This window comes from Mustela nivalis, assembly GCF_964662115.1.
Source record: "Mustela nivalis genome assembly, chromosome: 2".
NCBI classification, from domain to species: domain Eukaryota; kingdom Metazoa; phylum Chordata; class Mammalia; order Carnivora; family Mustelidae; genus Mustela; species Mustela nivalis.
The window spans coordinates 58,527,830-58,553,575 of record NC_139021.1 but is presented as its reverse complement, the minus strand read 5'-3'; the positions used below and the strand labels follow the sequence as shown (position 1 = coordinate 58,553,575).

Below are 25,746 nucleotides of genomic sequence, written 5' to 3'. Positions count from 1 at the left end.
CTCTAGGCTCAATGAACCAGAGTCTCACTCAAGTAGCATAATAATAGAAAAGACAGACACAGGAGCCAGGCAGAAATTACTTAAATAAAATAAAATAAAATTCCTCTTGTGAAACTACCCTTTGGGAAGATATTGAAAAATAATGTGCTCAGCCAGCATCATAATTTTGTTGTGAGAAAGTAACTTCAAGTATTAGGTTAACATAATAGAAAAAGCACAGCTTTAGGATGAAAGAAGGAACTGCAGAGAATGAGGACTTTAATCATCAACTAGTAGTGAAAGGATTATTTCCACTGTGGTATCTATGAAGATCATGTGCCGCCAGAATTCACAGCCTATCCATCAATAATAAAGAGTCCCCCACCTTGGGTATCACTATAAGTAAAAGGGGTAAACTGGGCTTGTACCTGCAACTAACAATAACAAGGTGGCACCCCTCATTCACAGGCCAAGTGGCACCCCCCCACACACCACTAGAAACAGGTTTATAAAAGAGTCATAGTCTCACAGTATCATATGAAAATGTCCAAGTTTCAATCAAAACTTGCAAATGATATCAAGAACCATGAATATCTCAAATTGAAAAGAAAAAAATCCAAAGATGCAAATATTGAGAGGACAGAGATTTTAGAATAATCTAACAAAAATTTTATCAAGTATAAACATGCTTGAAACAACTATAAAACAGAAAGGTTTAGCAAATAGAAAGTCTCAGAAAAGAAATGGAAGATAAAAAGGAGAACCAAATGACAATTTTGGAACTAAAATACGTGGTAATTGAAATAAAAATCTGAGTGGATGGTTTCCAATGGCTGATTGGAGGGAACAGAAGAAAGAAGTAGTGAAGTGGAAGTTAAAAAGATAGAAATTACCCAATACAAACAACAGAGGAAAAAAAAAAAAAACGACTGGAAAAAATGAATAATGAATACCTCAAGGATTAGTGAGACTACAAAAGAAGATCTAAAATCTACACTTAGATTTTAGGAAGAGGGCGGGGCTGAAAAAAGCACTGAAGAAATAATGGCTGAAAATGCCTGAAATTGGCAAGAGTCAAAAACCTCACAAATTCAAAATGCTATGTGATCATGAAGTGGGAAAAACATAAAGAAATCCACAATAAAACACATCGGAGTTAAACTTCCAGGGCACCTGGGTGGCTCAGTGGGTTAAGCCTCCGCCTTCAGCTCAGGTCATGATCTCAGGATCCTGGGATCAAGTCCCACATTGGGCTCTCTGTTCTGCAGGGAGCCTGCTTCCTTCTCTCTCTCTCTCTCTCTCTCTCTCTCTGCCTGCCTCTCTGCCTACTTGTGATCTCTGTCTGTCAAATGAATAAATAAAATCTTAAAAAAAAAAAAAAAAAACTTCCAAAAACTAAAGACAAAGAAAAGGAATCTTGAAAGCAGGCAGAAAAAAAGCAAAACTTAACCTGAGAAAAACAATTCAAACGACAGTAGATTCTCATCCTAAATCAGGGGTGCCAAAAAGAAAAAGCACAATATTCATCAAGTGCTGAGGGGAGTGGAAGTACTGTTGATTCAGAATATTATATCCAGGGGTGCCTGGGTGGCTCAGTGGGTTAAAGTCTCTGCCTTCAGCTCAGGTCATGATCCCAGGGTCCTGGGATCGAGCCCCACATCAGGCTCTCTGTTCTCTCTCTGCCTACCTCTCTGCCTATTTGTGATCTCTGCCTGTCAAATAAATAAATAAAATCTTAAAAAAAATTTTTTTATATCCAGAAAAAAACATTCTCAGACACAAGAATATTAAAACAATTTTCACCAGTAAACCCACCCTAAAAGAAAGGCTACACCAAATCCTCTAGCAGAAAGGAAACAAAGAAAGAAGGAACCGCAGAACATAAAGAAGGAAGAAGAAACATGGTAATCAAATAATATGGGTAAATATACTAGAATATCTCTTCTTGAGTTTTTTTAATTTATTTTTTTATACAAAGCAAAAATTATACTACTATCTGATGTCAGTCTAAATGTAAAAGAGGACAGGCACCAGGCTGAGTGCCTGGGCTGGCTTAGACAGCAGAGCACATGACTCTCAATCTCAGGGTCATGATTTCAAGCCCCACATTGGGCATGGAGCCTACCAAATAAATAAAAGTAGGTATATATGTATATATGTACATATAGAGAGGACATACTTAGGACAATTATAAATAAGAAAGGTAAGTGGATAAAAAGGGAAGATTTCTATATTTTATTTTAAAGTATAAAATAACAATATTAGTAAACGACATTATGATAAGTTATATAAAGTAATACCTAAGGTAACCACTAAAAAGAAAAGGCTATATAATGAGATACACTCAAAAGTAGTCTAGATAGGGGCGCCTGGGTGGCTCAGTGGGTTGAGCTGCTGCCTTCAGCTCAGGTCATGATCTCAGGGTCCTGGGATTGAGCCCCGCATCGGGCTCTCTGCTCAGCAGGGAGCCTGCTTCTCTCTCTCTCTCTCTGCCTGCCTCTCCATCTACTTGTGATTTCTCTCTGTCAAATAAATACATAAAATCTTTTAAAAAAAAAAAAGTAGTCTAGATAATCAAACTGGAATTCTAAAGAGTGATCAAGTAACCCATAGGAGGCAAGAAAAAAAAAAAAAACAAAAAAGAATAGATAGGAAAAATAAAATGGCAGATTTAAACCCTAACATACCAATAATTATATTAAATATAAATGACCTAAATATACAAATTAAAAGGAGATTGGCAGAGTAGATTAAAAAACATGACCCAATTATATGCTGTCTAAAAGAAACTCCAAGTATTATGAGATAGGCAAGTTAAAAGTTAAGGATAAGGAAGTTTTTCTCAAAAATATTAATCAAATACTAATAAAAAAAAAAAGAGCAGGGCATTCTATTTCCAAAAGAGGACATGAGGAAATCTATTAACCCACCCCCATCAAGGAACCATAACTGAAAACTATTAATTTAAAAAAACTTTCTTAATTTTCTGGAAATAGTTCTAAGTGCATACAGCAAAAAAGACATTTTCCAATGTAATAAAAAAATTGGCTAGACTCTGTCCCTAGTTCTTAGGAGGTAGCCTCTAAATCCTTGGAATTTCTTTTGTTATTCATGGAGGACCCCTTGGACCACATCAGGGTTTATGCTAACAAAATGATTCAAGATGGGTGATGGCCATGTCAGAAAAACCAACTATGTGATTAGATGGTTAGAGCTTTGAATCAAATTATATTAGCCCAATTTCTGAGAAAGGAGAGAGCTGGAGACTGGTATCAACTTCCTGGCCAATGAATGATTCAATCAGTTATGCCTATAAAATAAAACCTCATAAAAATTCTGGGCAATCTGAAAACTTGAGTGAGCCCCCCTGGCTGCCAATACTCTGTGCATATTACACATGATGCGTAAGGAAGGATGATGCACCCTGACTTCATGAGAAAGGGACTGGTAGCTTTGTGTTTAGGAGCCTCCCATATCTCACCCTATACATCTCTTGGCTGGTTCTGATTTGTATCCCTTCTGCTATAAAAATATCATAATCTTAAGTATAGAACTTTCCTGGATTCTGTAAATCATTCTAGTGAATTATCAAATATAAAGGGCCATGAAAAGCCGTGAATTTATAAATAGTTGGTCAGAAGTGAGAGTGGTCCTAGAAACCCTCCAATAGCGGCTGGTATCTGAAGGGAGGTCAGTTTTGTAGAGACCATGGGACACTTAGTGTAACTCCAGGTTCTGCATCAGAAGTCATTATACTAAGTCACTGATCAAGAAAATCTAACAAATCTTGGTAAAAACAAGAATCTGTGGCATTTGAGCCATGACCCATATCCTCCCCCATAAACAGCTAAGAAGATGGTGGTGGGGGCTCTCTTTCTCCTCAATCTCCTGTTTAGGAATATGGCATTTTACCAGGAAGGGCAGACTACCAGAATATCTCATTTCCCCTAGCTGTAAGCTGAAAAAGCTAAATTCCTCACATACATACACACATGAAACTGGGCAATCCCTTCTTCCATCCAGCCCCCGCTCATACAAGTGAGGGCTCTACACAAGCACAGCAGGCTGAAAAAAACGTGGGAACTGACATCCCTCCCTCAGCTTGCTCAGAGGAGCGAGATTCATGTCAGGAAAGGCAAGCTAAGGGCAACAGAGTCTACCTCCCCTGCCCAACACTCTGGTCATAAAGCAGGGGTATCACTCTCAGATAAGTGACAACTTATCTGTGACAACTCCCCATTATCACTCCAGAGCACTGACTCAAGAAATTATGCCCAGGGGGTGAGGCAGTCTATAACAAAGCTGTAGAGCTCTCTCAAATGAAATTATTCTATTTGAAATGGATTATGGGAAAGTTTAAGCCTAAGAGCACTCTTGAAAACACTGGAGATTTTGGTGGTTAGCAATCCACAGGAGTCTGCTAACTTCATGAAAGCAGCAGGAAGTTATACTGTAAACCTGTCAGTTTCCCAGAAAGAACCAGGGAAAGAGACAGACATGAAGAGTGCTCTTGGGGTCAAAGCCTGAAATACTGGCCTCAAAAAATATTCTGAAAAGGGATCCAAATGTAATTGTATCAGACTTGCAGCAATTTACATCCCAAGAAAACAACAGGGCTATCTGCCAGCAATTAGTGGAATCCAGCAGCTGGGTATTAAATCAACAAAGGCAGAAAACTTAACAGAGATCAGACAGAGAGTAAAATAGAGCCCTACTAAATCTACTGTCATCCCATTTGACCACATACATGCTAAAGACTCCTTCCTCTGAGAGAGGTGACATCAGAGGCTTCATACTGCAAGAGAAAAAAATCTCACAAAAATAGTCCAGCTTTTCACCTAAGAATAAGATCAAGACAAGGATCCCCATTTTGATACATCTATTCAATAAATATTAGAAGTTCTAACCAGAGCAATTAGGCAAGAAAAAGAAATAGAAAGCATTCAAACTATAAATAAAGAACTAAAATTACATCTGGTCACAGATTATATGATCTTACCTGCATAAAACATGAGAGATTCCACAAACTGTTAGAACTTATACATAAACACAGCAAAACAGCAGGACATGAAGTCAACACACAAAAATCAGTTTGGATTTCTATACATAAACAAGCTATCTGAAAAGGATATTAGGAAAACAATCCACTTACAATAGCAGAAAAAATACAATATTTAGATTATTCATAATTGTGAATTATTAAATTTAATATTATTAAAATGCCCATACTGCCAAAACCATCTATAGATTTGATACAATCCTTATCTAAATACCACTGGCTCTTTTTACAGGAAAAAACCTTAAAATTCTTATGGAACTGTAAGATAGGCAAATCAATCTTGAGAAAGAAAAATCAAGCTAAGGACACCATACTTCCTGATTCTGAAACATTACAAAGCTAAAGTAATCAAAACTCTGGGGACTAGCATAAAAATGGATATACAGACCAACAGAAAAGAACAGAAAGTCCAGAAATAAATTCCCATATATTTGGTCAAGTATTCTTTCACAATGGTGTCAAGAATACACAATGAGGAAAACACAGCACATTCAACAAATGGTGTTGGGCAAACTGGATATCCAGAACCAAAGGAATGATACTGGACCCTTACTTTACACCATACACACACACACAAAATCAACTCAAAGTGGATTAAAGATTTAAACATAAAATCCAGGCAATGATTTCTTAAATATGATACCAAAGCACAGGCAAAAAATGCAAAAATAGACCCAAGTGGGACTATTTCAAACTGAAAATCTTCTGTACAGAGAAGGAAACCATCAACAGAGTGAAAAGGCAACTTATGGGATGGGAGAAAATATTTGCAAACCATGTATCTTATAAGGGGGTAAATGCTCAAAATATATAAAGAACTCCTACAACTCAACAACAAAAAGACTAATAATCCGGTTTAAAAATATGCAGGGGAAGGATCTGAACAGATATTTCTCCAAAGAAGACATACGAATGGCCAACAGGTATATTAAAAGATGCCTGACATCTCCAATGATCAAAGAAATGCAAATTAAAATGTTAATGAGGCATCACCTCACCCCTAGTAGGATGGCCATTACTTAAAAGAAAAAAAAAGAAATATTAATGAGGATGTGAAGAAATCTGAACCCTTGTACGCAATTAATGGGAATGTAAAATAGGGCACCCATAATGGAAAAAAGTATGGAGATAACTCAAAAAATTATAAAAAGAACTACCACATGAAACAGCAACCCCATATCTGGGTATTTATCCAAAAGAACCGAAAACAAGATCTGAAAGAGAATTTGCATTCTCATGTTCACTGCCGCTTTATTCACAACAGCAGAAAGTAGAAATAATCTAATCTCTATCAGTGAATGAATGGGTAAAGAAGAATGATGTATACATATAGCAGAATATTATTTAGCCATAGAAAGAAGGAAATCCTGTCATATGTAATAACATGCATGAACCTTGAGAACATTATACTAAGTGACATAAGCCAGACACAGAAAGACAAATATTACATGATCCCACATATATAAGGTATCTAAAGTAGTCACACTCACAGAAAACAGAAAGTAGAATGGTCACTGCCAAGGACTGGGAAGAAGGAAAAATAGGGAGTTGCTATTCAATGAGTACAAAACTTCAGTCATGCACAGTGAAAAAGTTCTAGAGATTTGCTGTACAACATTGTGCTTACAGTTAACAATACTAAAAAGTTCATTAAAAATCTGTTGAAAGGGCAGATCTCATGGATAACATGCTTTTAGCCACAATTAAAAAATACATAAAATTTAATTTAAAAATAATAAATAGGAGGTGGGTGGGGGAATGGGGTAACTGGGTGACAGGTATTAGGGAGGGCACATGATGTGATGAGTGCTGGGTATTATATGCAATTGCTGAATAAATGAACTGTATATCTGAAACTAATGATACACTGTATGTTAAGTAATTGAATTTAAATGAGAAAAAATTAGTAAATGTCCCATATACTAATAATAAACAAGTGGAATTTGAAATTAAAAACATAATACATCAAAAACTATAACACACTATATAGTTGCTAACTGAATAAAAAAAAATACCACATATATTAGCACCCAAAAAATAACATTCTTAGGTATAAATCTAACAAAACATGTACAACCTCTCTATGAAAAAAGCTATAAAACCCTGAAGAAAAAAAAATCAAAGAGAACTAAATAAATGGAGAGATAGTCCATGTTCATGAATAGAACTCAATATTATCAGTATGTCAGTTCTTTCCAACTTGACCAATAAATTCAATGCTATCACAATCAAAATCCCAACAAGTTATTAATGAATACTGACAAACTGATTCTAAAGTTTATATGGAGAGGCAAAAGCCCAATATTGAAGATGAAGAACAAAGTTGGAGGACTGATGTTACTCAATTTCAAGACTCACTAGAGAGCTACAGTAATCAAGACAATGTGGTATCAGTGAAAGAACAAACAGATTAAAGAAACAAAAGAGAGAGCCCAGAAATAAACCCCCATAAGTATAGCCAATTCATTTTTGACAAAGGAATAAAGGCAGTACAGTGGAGCAAAGACAGTCTCTTCAACTGACAGATGGTGTTAGAACTGGATATCCATACACACAAAAATTAATCTAGATACAGACTTTACATCTTTCACAAAATCAGTAGACCTAAATGTAAAATGAAAAATTAATAAACTTCCAGAAGATAATATAGGAGAAAATCAAGATGACCTTGAGTATGGTAATGCCTTTGTCGTTACTCACTAAAACAAGATCTATGAAAAAACAATTGATAAGCTAGACTTCATTAAAATTAAAAACTTCTGCCCCCCCCCAAAAAAAAGACAACAGTAAAAAAATTATAAGGCAAGTCACAGACTGGGAAAAAGTATTTGCAAAATACACATCTGATGAAGGACTTTTATCCAAAATATACAAAGAACTCTAAAAACTCAACAATAACCCAATTAACAAACAACCCAATTAAAAATAGGCCAAAGACCTTAAGAGACACCTCACCAAAGAAGATACACAGATTGGGGGAAGAAAAAAAAAAAAAAACAGAATATATTCACAAGGCAAATAACCATATAAAAAGATGCTCCATGTCATAGGAAATATAAAAATAAAAAATGAAATACCACTACCTACCTAGTAGAATGGCCAAAATCCAGAATACTGATACCACTGCTAAATGCTGATGTGGACATGGAGTTACAGGAGTTCCCACTCATTGCTGGTGGGAATGCAAAATGGTACAGCCACTCCAGAAGACAGTACTCCTACCACACAATCCAGCAATTGTGCTTCTTGGTATTCAAGGGAGTTAAAAATTATGTCTACACAAAAACCTGCATACAAATGTTCACAGCAGCTTTACCATTAATTGGAAAAATGTGGAAGCAACCAAGATGTCCCTCAGTAGGTGACTGGATAAATTGTGATACATCCAGACAATGGAATACTATTCAGCACTAAAAAGAAATGACCTACCTAGTCATGAAAAGATGTGGAAGAATCTTAAATGCTTATTGCTATGTGAAAGAAGCCAATCTTTTTAAAGATTTTACTTATTTATTTGAGAGAGAGAGTGAGAGAGAGCATGAGAGGGGAAAGGTCAGATGGAGAAGCGGACTCCCCATGGAGCTGGGAGCCTGATGCAGGACTCAATCCCAGGACTCCAGGATCATGACCTAAGCCAAAGGCAGCCGCTTAACCAACTGAGTCACCCAGGTGCCCAAAAGAAGCCAATCTTAAAAGAATATGTATCTATGACTCTGACTGCATGATACTCTGGAAAAGGAAAAACTATAGACTAAAAGATTGGTAGGTTGGGAGAGAGAGGAAGAGATGAACAGGCAAAGCACAGAGGACTTTTAGGGCAGTGAAAATATTCTGTATGATATTGTAACGATGGATATATACCATTAGGCATCTGTTCAAACCTGTAAAATGTACAACACCATGAGTGAAGCCTATGGCAAACTATGGGCTTTGAGTGACTATGATGTATTGATGGAGGTTCATCCTTCGTGACAAATGAACCATTCTGGTGAGTGACAGGGAAAATGGGGAAGGCTGTGCATGTGTGGGGATAGATGATATACAGGAACTCTCTGTACCCGCCTCGCAATTTTGTTGTAAAATCTAAATCTGCTTTTAAAAAATCTTTAAAAAAAAAAAAAGAAAATTTAAAAATAGTCTGACATTTTGTATTAGCACAAAGTGTAACAAAGACAAGACAAATAGCATGGTGGTAAATGTACTAGACTGAAGCCTCCCTATCTGAGTTTGAATTGCAGCAGCAGATAGCCTCTTTACCTTGCTTTCTTGATCTGTAAAATGAATTAGACTAAAGGAACTTGAATATCTCTTTCAGCTCTAAAAGTCTATGAATCATCTTAACACAAACCAGAAAGCTTGGAATAAAACAATACACTTGAATAACATCACCCAAAAAGCCTGTTGAGTGTTTTTTAAAATGGACTATTACTGAAGTTTTTTAAGTCTTAAGAAAAATCATGTAATGCAGATGGCTGTTCCATTGTTAAAATAAACATTTCACATGCTTTCTCAGCCATTTTAGTGTTTTTACATGATCCACCCAAATATCAAACTGGTATCTGAAACAATAGTTTGGACATTTTCCATGTTATGAAACATCCTAAATGTTCTTTTAAAAAGATTCTGGTACGTGATATACAAAACATTCTTTCAAGAAAATGCATACTTAATTTTAGTGGAAGTTCTTAGAAAAAGCTTTATTCAGTTTTTCTTTATTAGCAAGTGATATATATGGAAATAAACATGTTGTATAGTGGCAAAGGTGGACCTTAGAATCAGAAGATAGAAGTTTAAGTCTTTACTACCTCTACCTAACTTACTATATCCCTCAAGCAAATTAATATATCACCCGAGCCTCAATTATCCAGTTTGTAAAATGAGATGTTGGACATTCTCCAAACTTTTCACACTTCAGACTGCTTGTATTCTTTTTCTTCTACGCATACCATAGCTCAAGGATCTGCCTTTAAGACAGATTGTATTTATTTAGGGTAATATTTAGGATAATAAATCATCTTCTGGTTTTTTCTACCAAAGAATGCCAATTTGAGATTCAGAACAACTTGAGATAGAAATTCAGAGATACATTTCTAATTCAAAGCAATAAATCTACTAAGAAAGAATGCAATATTTCTATTAGGTTATTGAAATGCCAATAATGACACCTATTTTTATACTGATGGAGAGCAACACCAAGCTGAGAAGCACAGGTCTAAATGGTAACTAAGACAACCAATAAGTGGGGGGAAAGTAAAACCACCATATTCTTTTCATTTGTTCAAATGAAATTACAATGTCAGGTACTGTGTTCTCATGATTTACTTTTTAAATCAAAACAATTGGGTTTTCTTCCCTAGATTGCACTTATTTTTTTAAGTCTTCCCTCCTTTTCCCTTGGGGAGGGGTGGTTAACCATGTTTATCTTTTAGATTGATTAGCTTTCCAAGAAGCAGTTTCAACTTTTAAAAATGTTATTGCAATCACCAATAATACCAAAAAGAGTACCATGCAGTCAAGAGACACTTTCTGAATAAATGAAAGAATAAATGCCACATCTGTTGTATGCAGAAGTTTTAGGGAGACTATCACCACTGCCTTCCTGAATCTTAAACCTAATAGCCCTCAAGCATACAGTTGCCTCTTCCTTCCTTCAGCGTTTTTAGTCAATGTTTTTTTTTTTTTTTAAAGATTTTATTTATTTATTTGACAGAGATCACAAGCAGGCAGAGAGGCAGGCAGAGAAAGAGGAAGGGAAGCAGGCTCCCTGCCGAGCAGAGAGCCCGATGCGGGTCTCGATCCCAGGACCCTGGGATCATGACCTGAGCCAAAGGCAGAGGCTTAACCCACTGAGCCATCCAGGCGCCCCTTTAGTCAATGTTTTGACTACTCTTACTGCTTTTACTTCTCAAGTCAAGGGGATTTTTATCTTTCCAATTACATGTACTCCATGTAGTATGTGCTGAAAGATCATGGATCAAGCACTTCTCTGTTCATATTTGTTTTAAATAAATGGAGTTTTAAATTGATTCATGTTAAAACACAATAATGATATGATTAAAATCGGTGCATGGACAGTAAAATGAAGAGAACAGAAAGTCCGAACAAAACCAAATACAGAATCTTAGTATATGATAACGGTAAAATATCAATGCCATGGGGATTAAAATCAAAGCCATACTTGCAGTATAAATCCCAGATGGACCACAGATTTAAAGACAAAAAAAAGAAACTTATTATAAAAGTTCCAGAAGATAATGTAAGAGAATTTATTTATAATTTCACAGTGGGGAAGGCATTATTAACTATGTTAAGATTACAAGTGCTATATGGACTATAAAAGAAAGACCATGCAAATATACTAAAAAGAACACCAAACTTTAAAAGGAGATTTCACCATAAATAAAGAGAACTTGAAAAATATGGGCAAGTCCTATTATAAAGGCACATTCACAAACACTCTGTAATCAAATTAGAAAGAAGACCAACATCTAACTTTAAAATGAGCACTAGTTATGACACCACTAACATAAAAAGTATTGAAATGGCTCATAAACATACAAAAATATAATTAATCTCATTAATTTCATTCACAATAGGAGAAATGCAAAATAAAACTATACTGAATACCATATTTCAACTATCAGATTGGCACAGATCCAGGAGTTTGACAGCACATTGTGTTTCTAAAGCTGGGGGGAAACAGGAAATCTCATATAATGCTGGTAGGAATGTAAATTGTTAAATCTCTACTGAGTATAGCCTGGCTACATCTATCAAAATTTATACATTTTCATATTCTTTGACTCAGTAATTCCACTTTTAGGAATTTACCTAACAAATACACTAACATACACGTAAAATGATATATGTATGAGGTTTTATACAACAGGATAATTTATAATAGAAAAATAACATAAACCATCTAAATGCCCATCAGTTAGGAACTAGTTAAATAATAAAAAAAAAAAAAGTCCTATGCATATCAATATGAAAGGCTCTTCAGGACATATTGTTAAGTGAAAAGAGAAAATTGTACAACAGTGTGTCTGGAATGCTGGGGGATATAATACATACTTGAATTTGCTTATATATGTGTAGGAAGGTTCTGGAACAGTACAAAAGAAACCAAACATAAGTTAACTTGCTTGGGAGACAGGGTAAAAATTGTGTGAATGAGAACAAAAGTGGGGAAAACTTTTTACTTTTTTTGCATTATTTATTTTTATCCATTGTAAAAAAAACTAAAAAGGAAAATAAGATTAATGATATAATTGAATTGGAACTAAACTTCAACTAAATTCATCATTGAAAATGAAATCAGGGGCGCTTGGGTGGCTCAGTGGGTTAAGCCGCTGCCTTTGGCTCAGGTCATGATCTCAGGGTCCTGGGATCGAGCCCCACATCGGGCTCTCTACTCAGCAGGGAGCCTGCTTCCTCCTCTCTCTCTGCCTGCTTGTGATCTCTCTGTCTCTGCCAAGTAAATAAATAAAAATCTTTAAAAAAGAAAAGAAAAGAAAATGAAATCAAAGGTAAAAGATTTTTTAAATGTCTATTTCTAAAGTGTGGAGAAGTAGATACTTTGAGGGGCACTCAGGATCTCCCATTACAAAACAACTGGTGTTTTTATAAATCTGAATGTACATATGCCCTATAATATATAAATTCCACTGGCAGATGTGATCCCCCAAACTCTTAGACATGTGCACCAGGAGAAAGATTTAAAAATGTTCATAGTTTTACTGTTAATAATAAAATCCTGAAAATAACTCAAATTTGGATCAATAATCACATAATGGATGAAACACAATAATGTAACAAATTAATCTTAAATTACAATAAGTGGGAGAATAAAGCTTAGAAAGAATACCATCTTTCTAAAGTTTTAAAAAAAAGCAAACTAAACAAATACTGTTAAGGACTCATACTTATTTGGTGAAACTATGGAATACAGGGTAAAGGGACTACATATAAAATGCAGATGAACTGGTCACCTCTGTCGTGGAGAGGCATGGGAGGCCAAGGGATAAGAAAGAGGAAAATGTGGAGGTAAGGATATCTGTAATATTCTTATTCTTAAATTGAGTGGTGGGTTCACAAATGTTTATTATATTATCAGCTTCATAACTTAAATGTGTTAAATGCTTTATGTGTTAAGTTGTGTTTTTTCTTTAAAGATAATATCACACAAGTTTAACATTTCTTGGCAAACTGTAATACACCACACTGGATTTATAAAACTCCACCTTTCTAGATAAGCTGATAAATAAGTAATTATAAGCATTAACCTGATTTCCTCCTTCTGCTTATTGTAGAAAAAACAGAAAAAATCAGTTAAGTGGGTATATTAGTACTTCAACTTTCAATCTCTGGGAAACTTTCACCTATGTGGCATTATAAGCTCTCTTCCAGTTATAAAAATGATAGCTTTAGACACCTTTTGATCCCCATAGAGCTCCAAGAAGAGCATATATTTCAGATTTACAGAACAAATATCTAAAATTAAAATTTCATTCAGTACTTTAGAAAACTATATGTTTTCTCTTCTTTAAAAAAAAGTCAGAGAGGTACCTGGATTGAATCAGTTAAGTGTCCGACTCAATTTCAGCTCAGGTCATCAGAGTCATAAGATCAAGCCCAGTGTTGGGCTCCATGCCTGTGATAAATTTGCTTGAGATTCTCTCTCCCTGCCCTTGCCCCTCCCCACCACTCTCTCTCTCTTTCTCTCTCTTTATAAATAAATAAATAAATATTAAAATTAGAAATAAAAGCCATAATAGGTTTCCTGAAGTGGATTTCAGTATATAGGTAACTACTGCCCTAGCTCTTTAATACATACTCCATGTTTAAATTCAACTCATTGAACAATTCAGGCCAACGTTTGTGACTCCTTTTGTCTTGTTTTTAAAGATTCATTATTTGGGTGGGAGGCAGAGAGGGAGAGAGAGAATCCTCAAGCAGAGTGCCCGCTATACACAGAGCCTGACATAGGGCTTGATCCCAGGACCCCAAGATCATGACCTGAGCTGAAGTCAAATACTTAACCAACTGAGCCACCTAAGCACCCCATGACTGGTTTGGGGTTTTTTTGTTGTTGTTGTTGTTATTGCTTTTTGTTGTTGTTATTTTTAAAGATTTCACTTATTCACTTGAGAGAGAGAGAGAGCAAAAGCAGGGGGCAAGGCAGACAGAGAAGAAATAGACTCACTGCTGAGCTGGGAGTCCCAACATGGGGCTTATTCCCAGGACCTGGAGATCATGACCTGAGCTGAAGGCAGATACCCAATCATCTGAGCCACCCAGGCGCCCCAGCCCTCTGAGTATTTTAAATATACTTTTTTGGGGCATCTGGGTGGCTCAGTGGGTTAAAGCCTCTGCCTTCAGCTCAGGTCATGATCCCAGGGTCCTAGGATCGAGCCCTCCATCGGGCTCTCTGCACAGCAGGGAGCCTGCTTACCCCCCTCTCTCTCTATCTGCCTCTCTGCCTACTAATGATCTCTGTCTGTCAAATAAATAAATAAAAATCTTTAAAAATAAATAAATAAATAAATAAATATACTTTTTTTGGGGGGGGGGGTTGCCTGGATGATGGTTCAGTCAGTTAAGCAGCTGCTGCCAGCTCAGGTCATGATCCCCATGTCTGGGAGAGTCCCACATCAGGCTCCTCACTCAGAGGGAGCCTGCTTCTTCCTCTGCCTGCTGCTCCCCCTGCTTGTGCTCTTTCTCTCTCTCTCTCTAAAAAATAAATAAATAAAATCTTAAAAAAAAAAAAAATATATATATATATATATTTAAAATTTATTTTTATTAGCCTATTTGTGTCCTTTGTGTTTATTTATTCTGTTGCTATATATGCTGCAATTTACACTATTTATCATTTGCCTTTTTTCTTACACTGCTTCATGAATTCATTTTCAGTTTTTATGTACTTATATCCATCTCTTTTTTTCTTCAAGCTTTCATCCTTTGCTTTTACACTTAAAAAAAAAAACTCATAGTGCAATCAATAAAAGCATCTTTAAACTGTTCATATGGCAGCCTTTCTTAAAAACCATGTATCTGACACTTTTTGTCTAAAAATTGAGTCAAATCAGTTTTTAAATTCATGAAAATTTAAATTCAATCTTTCCTAAGAATATTTCAGAAAAATATACTATGTTAATCTAATTAAAGACTTTCATTCTAGTTTCAGATTCTTTTCCATAAATGAATGTGCCTTTAACTACAAACTCAACTTGTATGACTATAACAGAAGCAAGCTTAATGCTGCCTCTCTTCTCCCTAGAGTCAATGGGCAAGACAAAAGAATCCCAGCCCAAGTAATAAAAAGGCTTCTCATCACTTAGCCAAGCCCAACATAACCACCCATGGACAAGAGGGAGACAGTCTTTCTGGAACATTTGAATCTGTCTTCCCTTGCTCAGGAGAGGCCCAGCATTTCCCCCTGCAGTCTCACCAGGTACAAGAGCACAGGCAATGAGGATGTGTCGGTCTTGCTGCCGGCTGCCAGTTCAACCCGCCTATATTCACGGGATAGGACTTCGTTCAGAAAACTAGCCAGGGCGCAAACAACCTAACAGTCTTTTAGAAGTAGATAGCTAAGTCAGCTACACGCTTAGATTTCCAATGTAGGATTTATGTCTAAATAAATAATTAACATGATCACTTTGTTTAATATTTAAATCCAACTAACTTAATTGTCTCATTACAAAGTGGTTTTGTTACGTGAGGCACAAAAGTAAATTGTTCGGGGACACTCCCAAAACACTTAAAGAATCTATTAGTCTGTTTTCTTAAAATTTAAAGTACAACCCTCACACACCCGTACGAAAAAGCAGAGGTTCTAAATATGTACACAGCATGTGGGAAGCAAGCCTACAATCTATCTTAAGTCATTTCACTGGGATAGGTTGGCTTCCTGGCTTCAGGCTGTTTAAGTTTAACAATATAAGAATATGACAGAAAAGTAACAAAAATTTTGGCAGGTCAACTATGATACTGAAAAGGTCAATAAGAATTCTATCCCATCCCAAAAGTATTTGTCCTGGGTCATCTCTAATGAACTTAGAAGAGCCAGCATATTTCACAGAGGCTAAATAAAACTTTTTAAAAGGTTAACGGAAAAATATTTATGTGAAAAATGCCTTCAAATAATCTTTTAGTGGGTGGATTCAGCACATACCAGTGAATACCTTTGAGCTTAGTCCAATTTTGAATTAAGCTAGAGTTCACCTTTAAGAAACAATGAACCTGTTTTTCAGTAAAACCCTCTATTAATAAAAAACATGGAATGTGAATACAAAATAAAAGATATTATCAACTGAACGGTATCTAAATATTTTACAAAGTTTTCCATGAGCCGTCAGTAGATCCTTAAAATGCCTGATCTTTTAAAAAACTTGTTAGTTATTCATCTGTAAAAATCTAGCTTTTTATGTGTATGCCAAGCATAAAATTGCCCCATGCTAAATTTAACATAAACCTCATATCACAGTTATGTGTTCTCGCACTTCAACATGACTATGACAGTGATTTAAAGAGTAAAAACACACAGAACAGTCAGTCTACCTTTTGCTGCAATTCAGCAGAATGAAGAAAGCCTGAGAAGCATTCAAAAATTAGGTCCATATTTTAAATCTGCAGGCAATCAAGCCAGGAGTCAGGCTATGCAATCACAATCACTTGCAAAACCATTTAAACCATTTTTTAGTTGTAATTGTTAGCAGTTTCTTATAACTGTAATCTTTAAAAAAATATCTTCCACTTCAAAAATTAAATGCACATGTACATTAACTTTTTTTGTCTACTTAGAGTTAGGTGCTAGCTATGCCAGGTTAAAATTTTCTTTCTCCTTTCCAATTCTGCATTCTCTGCATTTAATTTTTATACACTATGGTTCCAAGTTAATTTCACAATATTTATCCAAACAATGGTTAGCTAACTATAATTTATAAAGTAATATAGAGTTTAATAAAGAAAATAATACAGAGAGTCACTTTATGATAACATTCTACTTTTTACAAAGTAGTATGTTACCTTTGCAGATGTTATTCAAGAACGGTTAATCATTTTACAAATGTTAGATTATTAAAGATATTCAGCATTATAAACTGGTATGCATAACTCTTAACAGAGCTCATTGAATCAGAAGACATGAAACAAGCTGCTCAAGGTCAGAAAACATGCCAGCGAGGCAGCCAGCAGGGACAACTTTGAATTCTTATCTTCCCCCACATGCGCCATCCCAAAAGATGCCTACTCTCATCTTTGCCTGCAAAACTCTAAACACACTGAAAAAATTTAAAAAAAAAAAAAATTTAGAAACAAACAAACAAAAAAAAACAAAAACAAAAAAAACAAAAACCCAAACTCTAAACACAGGTATTCTTCATCAGACAGAAACTAGTTAGGGCAGAATTTCAAACTTAAGGAATTAAGTAAAAAGAATTTAACATTAGTTACCATAATATACAAATTTAATTTTCAGCTAATGGATTCATCACTTGAATGATCAATTGCTAAGAAACAAATGTTTTGCTAATGTTTTATTTAAGTAGCTAGGAGTTGGCTCCAGAGGACACTGGAGAGCTGCTAGAGAGAACCAGCCATCAGGGAGTAAAACAGTTACATTTCAGAGCAGGGCTGCCGGCATCCTCTGTGATAACCTGAGGCAATAAGAGACCACTCAGTGTTCAGACGGAAGAACCCAGGCTTTGGCTTTGTCACCTCTCACAGTCTGGAAGAGCTGAGGGATCATATCTTTCTTTCAAGTTCTCAACTTGAACGACTGAAAACTGAAGGAAGTTCTAAAGTGTTAACAGTTTAGTTAAGTTTCAAGCTGGCTCCGAATAGCTTTATCCCTTCTAACATTATGTCTAAAGCAAATCTTTCATGCATTCTTACAAATTTCTGATCACTGAAACTCACTGGCCTCTTTGTATTATCTCTTCCCCAACTCGCAAATAAGTTCCAAAATCCTTTAGCAAGTTAAAAAAAAAAATCAAAGCTAAGAGGCAAAATATCATTGTTAAATGATAGAGTTTGGGGGCACCTGTGTGGCTCACTGGGTTAAAGCCTCTACCTTCGGCTCGGGTCATGATCCCAGGGACCTGGTATGGAGCCCTGCATCGGGCTCTCTGCTCAGCAGGGAGTGTGCTTCCTTCTCTCTCTGCCTGCCTCTCTGCCTACTTGTGATCTCTGTCTGTCCAATAAATAAATAAAATCTTTTTTAAAAAATGATAGAGTTTGTAGGTTATCTATACTGTGATTTCATGTTAAAATTATCTGACTTCTATATTTAAAAGCATAAAGTTTATATTCTTTGAAAAAATATCTAATGCCAAAAGTAACTACTAAAATATAAACTACATACATATTGGTCACCTGGTGCATTAAAAAACATCTGACAGACTAAAAGTGTAAGAAATGGGGGTACCCAGGTGGCATAGTCAGTTGAGAATCCAACTTTTGGTTTCAGCTCAGGTCTGATCTCAAGTCTATGAGATGGAGCCCCATGTCAGGCTCTAGGCTCAGTAGGGAGTCTGCTTGAAATTCTCTCTCCCCTTCCCCGTCTACCCTGCTCCCTCTGCCTAAATAAATAAATCTTTAAAAAAAAATCAAAAAGTGTAAAAATGGAATTTTTGATAAGACTACATAGAATTATGTAATTTTTATTTAAAAAGGGAGGGAAACGCCATGGAAGAAAATCAACATTCATTATGTAGTTACTAGGAAACAGGTACCGTGCCAAGTATTTTACAAAAAATTAAAATCAATTTAATGTTTATTATATTCCCCTACCAAGATATTATAAACTGATATATTCAAACATTAAAGGAATTAAGCACAAACTCTCTGAGAATCCTGCCCTGATTCTATTTTTTTTCCTTTGGGCTATATGCTAAACCTATCACATTCATCATTCTTATATATATATAGACCAAAGGCTCAGAATCCTATTATTTAAATTATTCCCAGAAAGTAACTCATGAATACCATTACCTCACTGAAATATTCTTTTCAAGAAGCTAGTTTTGATGATCCAAGAATGCAATTCTCATAAGCACGCTTTGATTAAAGTTTGTTACTGATTTCATTTTACATCAAGAGATAAGATGTTAATATCAAAGAATACTCTTCATTACAATCATTTACATACTTAAGCTTAGTCAGTTTCTACAGGTTACAAGGAAGAAAAACAGAGTTAGACATGAGATAAATTTGGCTTCACTGAAGACTTCATTTCAGAGGGTCTTCACTGGCTGGGTATTTGTTTTACTGATGTATAGTAAAATGGTGACGTCAGGGAAAACAGATAATTTTTGGGAGAGGTGGGAGGAAGTTAAAGAAAGATGCTTGTGCTTCCAATGCATAACAGTTTGATCATGTACCTCTGAGAAAAGAAATAAACTGAAGGGATTTTCAAGTGTCTGATAACACGATATTTGGAATAAAATTTTTCACATTTCTCATATTTCAATTAGCGACTTAAATAAAATAGTAAACATTCCAACAAGTCAGCACAATGTGAAAATGCTTATTACTGTGTTAAATGAAAACAACACAGTACAAGATAATTATATAAAAATATGTGTGTACATAAAAAGAACTGAAATGGGATACAGTTGATTTTATTTTTTTAATTTAATTACTTAACACATAGTGCATTATTAGTTTCAGAGGTAGAGTTCAGTGATTCATTCAGTCTTACATACTAACCAGTGCTCACTATATCCCAAGCCCTCCTTAATGTCCATCACCCTTTTACCCCATCTCCCTATCCTCCCCCACCCCAGCAATCCTCAGTACTTTGTCTCCTATTCTAGTTTGTCTCCCTCTCTGATTTCATCTTCAAACAGTTGATTTTAGAGTATAATGGGTTTATAGATAATTGTTTTACTTTCTTGATTCTTTCATATTATAACAATGATGCAATAAAAACAGCTTTAAAAACTTAGATCCTCACCATGTAGACTAAACGGTACTTAGTTTGCAATGACTAAACCATGCTAAGAATATGAGTGCTTATGTCTTCCGTCAGCTCCAGGAAATCAAATACCATGACTTCCTTGTCTCTACCACAACATCTCAAGCCCAAATAGATCCAATAAATATCCAGTGCCAGTCTAATCGCTGAACCACTGACAAACACCAAGTGTAGTCAACATGAAAGTGAAAACTTACTGTTATTTGTTGGTTCAGGAAACCCAGCCTTTGGACCACTCCATCCTTTGTTTTCCCCTGTCTGAAAGATTAAGCCAATTGTTTAAATTCAGAGAAACAGATTTATGCGAAAAGAAAAAAGTTAACTAGCCAATTAAACAAAGGCAAAAGTCTCTCACGTGATTATTTATTCTCTCCCTCTTTAAACCCAGGACCATGGACACAAAAGTAATTAATATGAACAGTAACATTCTTCCTTTCCTATGTGCAAATCTATTCTTATATCTTCTTCTGCTTTTATCTGTTCATCTAAATTTATAATTTAAGTAATCAAGAAAGCCTCACAGTCGATACATGTAGTATATACAACATAGGCTCTATCTAGATAGTTAAAAAGCAAACAATTCTTAAACAGTAAATAATAATCATCACAAGTGCTAAAGTAACTCAAAGGGTTTTATGGTTTCTGAAGTCTAATCAACAATGGAAATTGTTCTCTGAAAGCTCTAAGAAGGGTCATGAAATATTGCTAATGACATATACAGAAGATTGAAAACTAAGCCCAAACTTTAAGTAAAACTTATAATATCCTGACTTTTGTCAGGCCATTTGATCTGCCTGTTATAAAAATATATTCAGAGAAGCCAAGGTATTTTGAAGTAGTAAGTATTTTAGTCAAATTAATAAGTGACTTTAACTGGTTATGTTCTCTTTGTGTGGAGCTGGTCTTATTGATATAAAGTACTACAGGGGAACAAAGTCATATTTCCTATTATAATCAGCTTTTATATTTACACTATCAGATGTTAAAGTTCAAATGGAAAAATAAACTCTAGATATAAACACAAAATATAATCCTGGCAAATAGTATACCACTGTGAAAGGACAGAAGAGGAGTAAATGCTCATAAATGCTGGTGGGTGTCAATGGAAAGCCTGAGGAGACCCCACATACACATTCTCTGTGAAGATGAGATCAAAATGAGAAGAAAGCTGCCTGAGGGAGGTTAGAAGTTTGAGGAAAGTGGAGCAAGGTATTAAGTCACATTAGGGAAGGGAAGAGGAGGCAGATCAGAAGAATGCAGATTCTCAGGCACCCACCTCTGAGACTCAGGCACATAGTCTGCTTGAGAATGAGTCTGGGCAAGAAAATCAAGAACTGTGTCCCCACACCCACCATACTCTTATGATCAAGTAATAAGCACAACAGCTGACTACAGAACATGCAGATATACCTCAACCCTTGCGACAGTGAAGAGGGACTGCTGAAACCTGAGGGCAGAGCAGAAACATTGAGTGCAAAATCCTCCCAAACCTCACCCCACACAAAACACAGATAATAGCATGCCACTGCTGAAGGGATTTGAAGTCAGTAGTGATGAGAACAACAACAAAACTCAAAATGAGCTCAACTACTGACAGGATTGATAGCACCCTCCACACCCTCCAGAATTAACAGTCTGACAGAAAAGGCATGCCTATTTCTCAACATAAATACTGTTGAGAAAAGACATGCCTATTTCTCAACATAAATACTGTTTAACTCAGGCTCAACAATGGACATTTTAAAATGTCCATTACTTATTCAAAAATTTTAAGACAATCAAAATTGCAAGAATTACCCATTGTCAGAGGACAAAGAACTCAACAAAACAGAACCCAGAGGTCAGAATTATAGGAAATAAATTTTATAATACCTAAGATTAGCAGGTTAGAAGATTTAATATATGTAATGTACATAATGTAATCACAGACAACATGTTTAAACATATGGGAAAACTCAACAGAGAAATAGAAACTATAGAACAAAAGTGATTGGAAATCTTGGGGGACAGTCACAGATGAAAATTAATGCTGATGTTATTAACACATGGACACATATGAAGAAATATTCACTAAAACTGCAGATAAATCAATAGAAATTATTCAAACTGAGGCACAGGAAAAAAAAGGTAAAAATTTAAAAGGAACAAAAGATACTAGAGCTACAAAACAATACCAATGGTCTAAGAAATGTGTAACTGGGAACTCCACAGAAGAGATGAAACAAAGAATAAGAAATATTTGAAAAATTAACAGCTGAGAATTTGATGATGTAGCCAAATTATAACAATCCACAGATACCACATGCAGAAACCACTAAGCAGGAAAAATACAAAAAGAGGAAGGAAGAAGAAAAAGAGGAGAAAGGGAGGAAGAAGAGAGGAAGAACAGGCAAGAGGGCAGAAGGATAAAGCAAAAAAAAAAATCATATTTACACATATTATAGTCAAACTGCTGAGAACTAATGAAAAAGGAAAATTCTGACAGCCTTCAAAGGGAAAAAGATAACATGAAGAGGAAAGAGCAGGTAAGAATTACAGCAGATGTTTCAATGAAAACTATGCAAGTCAAGAGACAATGAAACAAGATCTTTTCAGTACAGTAGATCCCCTTATCCACAGGGGATGCATTCCAAGTTCCCCAGCAGGCGCCTGATAGCACAGATAGTACAAAACCCTATATATACTATGTTTTTTCCTGAACATACAGACCTACAACATGTTTAATTTATAAAATAGGTACAGTAAGAGATTAACAATAATAAGTAATAAAATAGAACAATTATAACACTATAGGAAGTTATATGAACATGATCTTTCTCTCAAAATATCTTACTGTATTATACTCACTATTCTTGTGATGATTTGAGATGATAAAATGCCTACAGGATGAGATTAAGTGAGGTGAATGGCAAAGGCATTCTAATGTAAAGTTAGGCAACTATTAATCTTCTGATGAGCTTTCAGAGCTGTGGATGGCCGCAGATGACTGAATCCATGGAGAGTGAAACCATAAATATGGGGGACTACTATACTGAAAGAAAAAAACCCAGAATCCTATATCCAGACAAAAATAACTTACAAAAATGAAAATGAAATAAAGACTTCTTTATCAAACAAAAACCAAGAGAAATTACTTCCAGTAGATTTGTTAATACAAGTAGTTCTAGAGTAAGTTTTATAAGCAGTATAATACCAGAAAGAAATCTAAACAAATGAACATTATTCATGAATATGGATCTACACGAATGAATGAGGAGTACTGAAAATGGTAAAAATGAGGGTAAATATAAGACATTTTTTCTGATTTCAACAACATAAAATGACAATTGACTATATAAAGCATAATTAGTAACAATAAATTGTGAGTTTATACTATATAAAGAAGTAATATGTATGACCACAATAGGAGGTCTCTCAAACATACAGAGTATAATCACAATAGGTCATAAAGACAGAAAAATAAAATGTATGACCATATTAGAGGTCAAAGAGAAGAAAGTGAACAAAGAATAAATGGAATAAATAGAAACATGTAGTAAGACAATACATTTAAATCCAGCTGTATCAATAACTACGATAAATATAAATGGTCTTCAACTAAACCTTCAACTAAAAGACAAACTGTCAAATTAGATTTTAAAAAGCAAGACCCGGGACGCCTGGGCGGCTCAGTTGGTTAAGCTGCTGCCTTCGGCTCAGGTCATGATCCTGGCATTCTGGGATCGTATCCCACATCGGGCTCCCTGCTCAGTGGGAGCCTGCTTCTCCGTCTGCCTCTGCCTGCCACTCTGTCTGCCTGTGCTCACTCTGACAAATAAATAAATAAATAAAATCTTAAAAAAAAGCAAGACCCAATTATGTTTTCTTAAAAAAAGCAATTTAAGTATAAAGACACAGATAGGCTAAGACGATGGCAGAAAAATATCTCATGCAAACATTAATCAAATTTAAACTGGGATGGCTATAATAATATCAGACAAAGCAGAATTCAGGGAAAGGATTATCAAGGCTAAGGAAAGAAATCATATAATAATAAAGTGGCCAAGTCATCAAAAAGACATAACAATGCTAATTATATATATACATATATATATATATATATGTATATATATGTTAACCACAAAGCTTTAAAGTACACCGAACAATACTGATAAAACTGAAAGAAGTGGATCAATCCAAATTATAACTGGAGACACTAACAATAAAAGAAGCAGAAAGAAAATCAGAAGAAATACAAGACTGGAAAGAAGCCAAAAAGAAAATTAAAACATATCTTGAACTGAATAAAAATTAAAACTCAACTTGTCAAAATCTGTAGGACAAAGTTAAAAATCTGCCAGTGAAATTCACCATTACAACAGATTAAACAGAAAAATCATATGACATATCAACAGATGCAGAGAAAGCATTTAGCAAAATTCAAAATTCAAAATGTACTGACAAGTTAAAAAAAAACCAACAATCTCTTAATAAAGCAGGAATATAAGGAAATATCAATCTGATACAGAGTATCTATGGAAAAAAAAAAAAAAACTAGAGGGGCGCCTGGGTGGCTCAGTGGGTTAAAGCCTCTGCCTTTGGCTCAGGTCATGATCCCAGGGTCCTGGGATCGAGCCCCGCATCTGGCTTTCTACTCTGCAGGGAGCCTGCTTCCTCCTGTCTCTCTCTGCCTACCTGCGATCTCCTTCTGTCAAATAAATAAATAAAATCTTAAAAAAAAAAAAAAACTACAATCATTTGGTATTCATATGATTCATACAATCATATGGTATTCATAAAAGTGAAAGCCTAGATGACTTTCCTTCTGCAATGGGGAACAAGGTAAGGATATCTGCTTTCCTATTCAACAATCAACTACTTCTATTCACCATTGTACCAAATGCTCTTTTCACAGCAATAAAGCAAGGCAAGTAGATAAAAGCATACAGATTAGAAGAGAAGAAATAAAACTGTCTTTCTTCATAGACGATATGGTCATCAATGCAGAAATTCCCATACACTCTACAAAATAAACTATTATAACTTATTACTCAGTTTAGCTAGGTCACAGAGTACAAGGTCAATATATAAAGACCAACTTTATTTCTATATAATAGAAAAGAACTGGAAATTGAATGGTACAGTCATTGGTTTAAAAACCAACATCATTAAAAAATATACCATTAATAATATATCCAAAAACATGAACCACTTAGGGATAAACATAAAAATTGTGTAAAGTATTTCTATGAAAACATACAAAACACCGCTGTGAGATACTTCTATAAAAACCTAAATAAGTGGAGAGCTAGATCTTGTTCATGGACTGAAAGATTCCATATTAAGATACTGATTTATGTGAAACTGATATTCAACACAATCCTAAAGAAAACTTCCCAGTTGTCTCTTTCTTTTCTTGGTAAAGACTGATTCTAAAATTTCTATGGAAATGCAAAGGCTCCAGACTAGCCAAAATAATTTAAAAAATAAAAAAACAGAGCAAAGACAAGAGTTCTTTATCTGATTTCAAACCCATACATAATTGTAATAGCTTCAGGATAGACATATGGATTAAAGGAACAGAATCTAGAAACAGACCCACAAATATGTGGTCAACTGATTTTCAACAATTGCTAATAGACTTCAATGGAAAAGCATTAATCTTTGAAACAAATGATGCTAGAACAACTGGATCACCTACACGGAAAAGGAGGGAAGGGGAGGACAGGAAGGGAGGGAAGGAAAA

General features: G+C 35.2%; 1 protein-coding gene and 1 long non-coding RNA gene across 14 annotated transcripts in view; one reads left to right on the top strand and one right to left on the bottom strand.

Moving 5' to 3' along the window:
• Positions 1-25,746, bottom strand: part of STAU2 (staufen double-stranded RNA binding protein 2) — a 324,564-nt gene that overhangs the window by 140,333 nt on the left and 158,485 nt on the right. For all 13 annotated transcript variants that reach the window (XM_082719848.1, XM_082719846.1, XM_082719840.1 and 10 more), the window contains one exon: positions 20,219-20,279. In XM_082719848.1, coding sequence (XP_082575974.1) covers positions 20,219-20,279 — 61 coding nt within the window. The remainder of the gene's footprint in view (positions 1-20,218; positions 20,280-25,746) is intronic.
• LOC309859260 overlaps positions 1-25,746 on the top strand; it is a 268,946-nt gene that overhangs the window by 100,433 nt on the left and 142,767 nt on the right. The gene's annotated exons all lie outside the window — the stretch shown is intronic.